This window comes from Cricetulus griseus, chromosome 3 (assembly GCF_003668045.3).
Source record: "Cricetulus griseus strain 17A/GY chromosome 3, alternate assembly CriGri-PICRH-1.0, whole genome shotgun sequence".
NCBI lineage: Eukaryota > Metazoa > Chordata > Mammalia > Rodentia > Cricetidae > Cricetulus > Cricetulus griseus.
In genome coordinates this window covers 15,223,801-15,232,717 of record NC_048596.1, presented here as the reverse complement: position 1 = coordinate 15,232,717, position 8,917 = coordinate 15,223,801, and the positions used below count along the sequence as shown (strand labels likewise).

Genomic DNA, 8,917 nt, shown 5'->3' with positions numbered 1-8,917 from the left:
GCAGCCAGCCCTATAATGTGAGTTGGCCCAGGATGCCTGGGCCATCCCAGTTTCCTGGAACAACTCCAGAGTGGTGGCTTCTAGCTTGGATTGTTTCTGCCCTACTTCATTGGTAATTCCCCAGCTTTGTTTCACATGCAGATTCCTTCCCAAAGGAAACAAGTTTAAGAAAAAATATTTTTTTTTTTCTGGCATCAGGGATTAAACCTAGGAGCTAGACAAGAAATGAGTTATTTTATCTTATGGGTTGTCAAAGGACTCAGAGCTGGAGAGAGAGGGAGGGAGGGAGGGAGGGAGGGAGAGGGAGAGAGAGAGAGGGAGAGAGAGAGAGAGAGAGAGAGAGAGAGAGAGAGAGAGAGCAAGCGCCAGCGCTGATCTTTGTTGCTAACTGGCTTCCTCTTCCCCAGAGACGAGAATGGTCAGATTGCCAACATCTGTGAGCCCTCCTCAGTGCTCCTGGGGCTGAGGCTTGGCCAGCAGCCATGGGGCTAGACTGGCCCCAAGCCTGGCTGTTGGGCCTGCCCACAGCTGTGGTGTATGGCTCCTTGGCCCTGTTCACTTCCATCCTGCACAATGTTTTCCTGCTGTACTACGTGGACACCTTTGTCTCGGTGTATAAGATCAACAAAATGTCCTTCTGGATTGGAGAGGTAGGCCAAGCATGGGGCAGCCACTATGGGTGGGAGACTAGGGCATCAGGCTCCAGGCAGACAGAAGGGCTTGGGTTCTGTCCCAGTGTTAGGCTGTGTTGTTTAGCAAGACTCAGCCAGAAAAGCTGGCGGTGGGGGGTGGCGGAGTCTTAATGACTCTTCAGGAGGATTCTAGTAGCACTCCTGACCATTGCCTTAGGTGTCCACTGTTGTTTGTTTATATATAATGTAGTACAAATAGCTATATGCTTTAATCTGCTGGATAAACTTACCAGCTGCCCGGGGTCACTGGGGTTTGACGTGTGTACCAGCCAGGAGAGGGGCTTTGACAGAAGAACAGACACGAACAAAAGCTTGCCAGCCAGAGGCTGCCACCATCTTTGGGGAAAGTGCATAGACTAGAGTTGGGGAGCTCTATGCAGCCCACCTTTCCTGTCTCTCTTCTTGCAGACTGTATTTCTCCTCTGGAACAGCTTCAACGACCCCCTCTTCGGCTGGCTCAGTGACCGCCAGTTTCTCAGCTCCCAGTCCCGGTGTGTGTCTTCGGGACGGTGCTTCACTGCCCTAATCTCACCCTGATGGAACCACTGCTCGTATTTGGGGTGGGAAAAGGAAGGGATGGCAGCTGTGGTACGGGCGTGGCTCAACTGGCGGAAGGGGTTGACCCTAGTGTGGCATGGGTGGCTAATCCTGCTGTTTGTAGTGCACCCCCTTACCCCTTACCTATTGTTGCTCACTACGATCCCCAACCCTGAGAATCAGTGTCCCACAGCCTTTTGGTCATCATCCCTGACAAGCTGGTAATGGGGCAATGGGCTGAGGAGAGAGACTGGTAAGCTTGCCTCATAAGTCTGAAGTCAGGGGCTGGAGACCTGGGGTGTATCTTGGTGGGAATTCCTTCACTCCATCTCCTGGACCCAGCGAGGGGAACTAGGGCCTGCTCAGGCCAAATGGTTACCTCCTAACACCTTCTTCTCCCTGACAGGTCAGGAGCTGGGCTCTCCTCCAGAGATGTGGTGCTGACACGGGTGCGGGCTCTGAGCTGGCATGGGCCGCTGCTGGCACTGTCCTTCCTGGCATTCTGGGTGCCCTGGGCCCCAGCTGGCTTGCAGTTCTTACTGTGCCTGTGCCTTTATGATGGCTTCCTGACGCTTGTGGACCTCCACCATCATGCCTTGCTGGCTGACCTGGCCCTCTCAGCCCACGACCGCACCCACCTCAACTTTTACTGTTCCCTCTTCAGTGCAGCTGGCTCCATGTCTGTCTTTGCCTCCTATGCCTTTTGGAACAAGGAGGACTTCTCCTCCTTCCGTGCCTTCTGTGTGGTACTAGCTGCTGGCTCTGGGCTGGGCTTTCTGGGGGCCACACAATTGTTGAGGCGGCGGATTGAGGCAACCAGAAGGGACAAGGGGTGCCCAGCACTGGTCGTGGACGGTGGGTGCGTGACTAGCCTTGGCTCCCTAGGGCCAGAGTCTAATTTTAACACTCAGTCGGGCCCCTGGCCCACTCTGGCCTAACCCCTGCCGTCCCCTCCCCTCTGCCCACAGAGTATGTGAAGAGGAGCTGCTGGTGGGTGGTGAGGAAGCAGGCAGCATCACCTTGGGCCAGTACCTCCGGCAGCTGGCGCGACACCAAAACTTCCTGTGGTTTGTGGGCATGGACCTGGTACAGGTATGGGGAGCCATTCCCTCACCCCTCCTTCAAGGGTACTTCAAGAGCTGGGAATGTAGGAGGCCTCCCTGAGGTCTGATGGTAGGAAGGTTGGGAAGCTAGGAGACCTAGGTTCTAGCACTTCCTGTGTGATTGTCCCTCCCCCAGCCCCATAGTGCTTCGTGTCCTTGACCCCAGGGCCTTGTAGATTGTTAGGCAGTGCTGCTACCAGTGAGCTACACCCTGCCTCTCACTATGTGGTTTTAGGCTGGTCTCAGCCTCCGAGGCCATTCCTGTCTCATCCATTTGTGAAAGTTGAGAGAGTCCTCCCCCCACCCTTTTTTTCTTTTCTTTTTTGTTTTTTTTTTTTTGTTTTTTGAGGCAGGGTTTCTCTGTAGGTTTGGAGGCTGTCCTGAAACTCTCTTTAAAGACTAGACTGGCCTCAGGCTCACAGAGATCTGCCTGCCTCTGCCTCCCGAGTGCTGGGGTTACAGGCGTGCACCACCACCACCTGGCAATTGTTTGTTTTGGTTTTTGGGTTTTCAAGACAGGTTTCTCTGTGTAGCCCTGACTCTTCTGGAACTCACTCTATAGACCAGATTGGTCTTGAAGTCACAGAGATTAGCCTGCCTCTGCTTCCGGAGTGCTGAGATTCCCTTATGGGGACTCTGTGACAACCTTTATTATTATTATTATTTTTATTTTATTTTATTTCATGTGCATGGGTGTTTTGGTTACATGTCTGTCTGTGTACAAGTGGGTACCTGGTACCAAAGAAAGCCAGATGATGTCAGGTCCCCTGGAACGGAGCTAAGAAGGCTCTAAGCCACTATGTAGGTGCTGGGAATTGATCCTGGGTCCTCTGGAAGAGCAGCCAATGTTCTTAACCAATGAGCCATCTCTTCAGCCCCTCTAACAATTTTTTTTAAAACATCAAGCATCCCATCTAAAACATAGTTCATGTACAAGTTATTCAAACTTCTATTTTTTTAAATACATAAATACATTTGTTATTTTCATGTCATGAAAACTTAAAAAATTGTTCTGGTTGCTATTTTGCCATGCCTTTAAACTTTAAGTATAATTAGATAGGCCGCAGGGAAGGTGGTTTGGGTTTGTCCTGGCATGCTCCATGTTTGGCGGCATGGGGTGGCCCAGGGCTGCTGTCACCTCTCAGCCTTCTGCCCGCAGGTGTTTCACTGCCACTTCAACAGTAACTTTTTCCCTCTCTTCCTGGAGCACTTGCTGTCCGATCACATCTCCCTCTCCACCGGCTCTTTCCTCCTGGGTAAGTGGTGCCTCTGGCCAGCAGCTTGCACATCCTGCTCCCAGTCCGGTTTTCCTCGAGTGGAGGTCTAGTGGGCCTCACCTCAGTCCTCCTGGTGATGGTGGCACCCACAGGCAGTGTGGTGCAGTGAGCGGCCAGTGTGCCATTTACTGAGTGGACTTGGGTGTGTTATTGAATCTTTCTGAGCTACTTTCATTTTCATTTGTTTTTCTGAGACAGGGTTTCTCTGTGTAGCCCTGGCTGTCCTGAAACTCACTCTGGAGACCAGGCTGGCATTGAACTCACAGAGATCCGCCTGCCTCTGCCTCCTGAGTGCTGGGACTAAAGGTGTGCACCTCCACTGCCCGGCCTTTTCTTCCCCCCACTCTTTGTAAACGGAGGGTAATAATAGTGTAGTGCTCGCCCTCTCCCCCATGTCCATGGATTCAGCCAACCATAGATCCAGAGTGTCAGGAGGAAAAAAGTGTCTCCATTAAACATGTATAGTTTTTTTTTGTTTTTCAAGGCAGTTTCTCTGTAGCTTTGGAGCCTGTCCTGGAACTTGCTCTGTAGACCAGGCTGGCCATAAACTCACAGAGATCAGCCTGTCTCTTCCTCCTGAGTGCTGGGATTAAAGGCCTGCACCACTACCACTCAGCCAGTCTTTTTTCTTTGTACATGTTTACTTTTTACTGTTTGTGTGGTGAGAGTGTGGGTGTGTGCCATGGCGCACAGGTGGAGATGTCAGAGGACAACCTTCAGGAATCAACTCTCTCCTTTCATAATGTGGGACCCAGGGATGAAACTCAGGTTGTCAGGCTTAGTGGCAAGCCCGTGTGTGACCTGCACACAGACCCTCCTGCCTTTTTCTTTCCTTCCTGTCATTATCTCTTAAATGATACAGTGTAATGCTATTTGCATAACATTTACATGGTACTGAATATGATAAATGATAGACATCACTTATGCCAGGCTTGATGACAGACACTTGTAATCTCACTCAGCACTATGGAAACTAAGGATTGATGAGACTTTGTTACCATCCTGGGTCTCAAAAACAATAAACAGTAACAACAATATAAAAAAAAAAAAACACAGACAGAAAACAAGAACTTTTTTTTAAAGTAAGAAAAGTATAGGAGAGGGGTTGGGGGTGTAGCCTTGTTGGTAGAACCTGCATGAGGCTCTGCTGGCCTAGATTACCCAGCACCACGCAAATACGGCAGTGATAGATGTCCATCGTTGATACACTCTGGAGGCACAGTTAGGAGTATCAGAAGTTCAAAGTCAGCCTAAGCTACACAGCAAGAGAGATGCTAGCCTGCGCTAATTAAAATGAAAATGAAAAGGGTGAGCATGGCAGTGTAGGCCTTTAATCCCAGCACTCAGGAGGAGGAGATGGGATGATCTCTGTGAGTTTCAGGCCAGCAGGGGCTACATAGTGAGATCCTATCTCAAAACAAAAAATAAAAGAAAAATAGTTGGGTGTAATGGCACACGCCTTTAATCCTAGCACTTTGGTGGCGGAGGCAGGTCGATCTCTGTGAGTTTGAGGCCAGCCTGCTCTACATAGAGTTCCAGGTCAGCCAGGGCTACACAGAGAGACCCTGTCTCAAAAATAAATAAAGTAAAAATACAAAACAAAGCTGGGTATGGTGTAGGGACTGTAATCCCAACACGCAGAGCAGAATATGAAGGCAGGAGGATCAAGAGTTCAAGACCATCTAGAGCTTCATGATACTAAATTAAAAAATAGAATAAAAGAAAGTATATAGGAATGTTTATTTAAGTCCTATGCAGCCACAATGCCATTTTATATAAAGGTCTGGAAAATCCACAGATTTTGCTATGCATGAAGGGTACTGGAGTCAACTCCCATAAATACCAAGGGACTACAATACCTACATAAATACCAAGGGACAACAACAAAGGGCTTGTGAAAATTAAGGGGTGAAAACCTGGCTGGAACACTGGCTACTCTTTCAGAGGACCGGGTTTGGTTTCCATTTATCACAAGGTGCCTCACAACTGTCTGTAACTCCAGTTCCTGGGGATCCAAAGCCTGCTCTGGCCTCTGCACAGATATCCATGCAGTCAACACATGCATACACATAAAATAAAAATTAAGATATGATAATAAAGTGTTAGCAGTGCCAGACACTGTTGGCATACAGTGAATGCAAACTGAGATTCTGATTGCCATGTCGGTTGCCAACCACTGCTGAGGCTATGGCGTTGCTCCTGAAGAAGCGGGCTCTCTTCCCTCCCCAGGCATCTCCTATGTTGCTCCTCATCTCAACAACCTGTACTTCCTGCCCCTGTGCCGGCGCTGGGGTGTCTATGCAGTGGTACGGGGGCTCTTCCTGCTCAAGCTGGGCCTCAGCCTCCTCATGCTATTGGCTGGCCCAGACCGCCCTGGCCTGCTTTGCTTCTTCATTGCCAGGTATGCCCGGCCCCCCCCTGCCCCCCCACTCTGTGTCCACCGCCTTCACTCTTGCCCCTCTCTCCATGGGCAGCAACCGTGTCTTCACCGAAGGCACCTGTAAGCTGCTGACACTGGTGGTCACTGACCTGGTGGATGAAGACCTGGTGCTGAACCATCGGAAGCAGGCAGCCTCAGCGCTTCTCTTCGGTATGGTTGCCCTGGTGACCAAGCCTGGCCAGACCTTTGCCCCACTGCTGGGCACCTGGCTTCTCTGCTTCTACACAGGTGAGGCTCCTTGTCCTACCAGCTCCGGTATAGTGAGGGAGGCAGAAGGGCCGTGCTTAGCCCTGCACTGCCATGGATAATAACCCTGGTTGGCCCACTCCTCCATTTCTCCCGTAAGATCATCGATTCATTCAACAATTCGGCATAGGCCTCTGTATAGATTGGGCCCCGTGTGTAAGGGAGGGAACAATGGTAAGACAGGCAAAATCTTAGCTATGTGGAGCTAAAATTCTAGACAGGGGCAGGGTGGTTAAACCTTTAATCTCAGCACTCAGGAGGCAGAGGCAGGTGGATCTCTGAGTTTGAGGCCAGCCTGATCTACAGAGTGAGTTCCAGGGCAGCCTGGGCTACATAGAGAAACCCTGACTTGAAAAATTCTGGACAGGGAGAGGGGTGGACAGGATGGCACATGAATTGGATTTTCAGTGCCCAGGGAAGCTGTTGGGAGACTTACAGGTTGGGAAGTGACATGGTCCGATTGACGGGTCATTAGCACGGAAATGTTAAGGAAACTGGCCAAGGTTGTGGAAACTTGGAGTAGGGAGGTGGCAGGTGAGACACACTATGGAACTGGGGTGTCACATAAGGATGGGTGTGGGGAGGGACAGCTGAGGATTGACAGCTGCTTGGGATATGGGCCTGTCACTCAGAAGGGAGAGTGTGAGAAATGGGTTTGGGGCAGATATCAGAGACACGGTCTGAGGCCAGCCTGGGCTGCATAGTGAGCTCCAGGTCAGCCAGGCTACACAGAGAATCCCTGACTCAAGAGCAAAGCCAAACAAACAGAAAAGGCTATGATAGGAACCAGGCGAGATGGGGCACAGCTGTGACTGCAGCCTTTAGGGCACAAGCAGGAGATGGGAGTCCACGGTCACCTTTAGCTGCATCCGAGAACAGCTTAGGTGTGTGAGACTTTCGGGAAACAAATCAGTGCTGAGCTGGAGAGCACTTGCCTAGTCTGCCTGAAGCCTAGTTTGACTCCTAGGAACACATAAGCTCTCTGTGGTGGTGTCCTCAGGAGGTAGAGGCAGGAGGACCAGATGCTCAAGTTCATCCTTGACTACAGAAGCGGGGAAGGAGCTGGTCATGGTAGCACTTGCCTTTAATCCCAGCACGGCAGAGGCAGAGGCAGAGGCAGAGGCAGAGGCAGAGGCAGAGGCAGAGGCAGAGGCAGAGGCAGAGGCAGGAGGTGAATTCTGTGAATTCAAGGCCAGTTCTGTCTACATAGCAAGTTCCATAACAGCCAGAATTACTTAGAAAATTTAAAATAAAATATAGATTGATAAATAGATGGTTAGGGGCTGTGGCACATACCTATAATCTCAGCTACTTGTTATAACGCTAAGGTAGGAAACTACAAGATTGAGGCCAGCCAACAGTGAGACTGCTTTAATTTTTTTTTTTTTCTGAGACATGGTTTCTTTGTTTTGCCCTGGTTGTCCTGGACGCTCTGTAGACCAGTTGAACTGGTCTCCCACTCACAGAGATCTGCTTCCCCTCTCAGACACTGGGATTAAAGGCTTGTGCCACCATCGCCAGGCTTGATGTAAATTTTTGAGGTTGGTTTAGGACACTGCTATGTTTTGTTTGAGATGTGCAGGGCAGCTGGGCTGGCCATGTCCCTTCTGTGTGTTCTTTCCCTAGGTCATGACCTTTTTCAGCAGCCCCCGGTGACTACTGTGGGCAGTGTCCAGCCATGGCCAGAGCCGCCAGCGCCAGCGCCAGCGCAGGCTCCCACACTCCGCCAGGGCTGCTTCTACCTGCTGGTGCTGGTGTCCATCAGCTGCGCACTGCTGCAGCTCTTCACCTGGTCCCGGTTCACGCTGCACGGGCGACGCCTACGCGTGGTCAAGGCCCAGAGACAGAACCTGGCACAGATCCATACACTGGACATTAAGACAGTGTGAGAAGTGTAGCAAAGCCACCCTGCTGAGGGCAGGGGCCTCTTGCTGGCCAGTGGCCAGGATCCCACTTCTTCACCTTCTCCCGGTGCCGCCCAGAGAGCAGATGGCATGGGGGAGCTGCTGGGGCCGAACCAGGCGCCTCACTGAGGTCTGTCCTTCTTTAGCTGTCTGACTCAGCTTGGGCAAGGGCTGGAACATATGTGCTCAGGGACTGTGACTCCGTGGGGCAAGGAAGGAAGGAGGACCAGAAAGGGTAGGGCTGGTGAGGTGCACAAGGAGCTGCTGGGGTCCTGTAGCTGGGGCTTGCCACTTGGGTTTGGGAAGTTCTGACACTGTGACTCCTTTTGCCCAAAGGAGGTAAAGCTGACAGAAAGTGCCACTTGCTCCCCCGCCCCCCCAGAAGTTTCTCTCAGGCATCTCTGCTTCAGCTTGAAGTGGTGTGCCCTCCAGGCTGTAGGCCCAGCAGGCCTGGAAACGCTAAAGAGGCTCATCTCATTGCAGAACAAGTAAAGACAGTCATTCTTATTCCTTGGGTCTGTGTCGTGTGTGTGGGGGCGGTGGGCAGGAAAAGTACCCCAAGAGCATTTTCCTAGAGATATGAGGACAGAAATGCAAATTGCAGGCTGGACCTATAATCCCAGTATTTAGAAGGCTGAGGCGAGACTGCAAAAAACCCACCACCACCAAAGCAGACTGCTGGGTGATCAGGCCAGTCACCTCCATGCACTTCCCATAT

The 8,917-nt window shown here is 51.2% G+C and overlaps 1 protein-coding gene across 1 annotated transcript; it reads left to right on the top strand.

The window, feature by feature from the left end:
* The first annotated feature begins 364 nt into the window (after positions 1–364).
* On the top strand, positions 365–8,725 carry Mfsd13a (major facilitator superfamily domain containing 13A). The gene is made up of 8 exons (XM_035441789.1): positions 365–650; positions 1,101–1,183; positions 1,636–2,088; positions 2,198–2,321; positions 3,492–3,588; positions 5,839–6,010; positions 6,084–6,277; positions 7,922–8,725. Exons 1-8 carry the CDS (start codon positions 483–485, stop codon positions 8,182–8,184), a joined length of 1,554 nt encoding a protein of 517 aa, XP_035297680.1. The 5' UTR covers positions 365–482; the 3' UTR covers positions 8,185–8,725.
* The last annotated feature ends 192 nt before the right edge of the window (positions 8,726–8,917 follow it).

Coding starts and splice junctions, on each gene's coding strand:
- Mfsd13a (XM_035441789.1), top strand. CDS start 483: ATGGGGCTAGACTGGCCCCAAGCCTGGCTGTTGGGCCTGCCCACAGCT. Junction 2,089..2,197: donor GCACTGGTCGTGGACGGTGG/GTGCGTGACTAG, acceptor CTCTGCCCACAG/AGTATGTGAAGAGGAGCTGC. Junction 3,589..5,838: donor CACCGGCTCTTTCCTCCTGG/GTAAGTGGTGCC, acceptor TTCCCTCCCCAG/GCATCTCCTATGTTGCTCCT.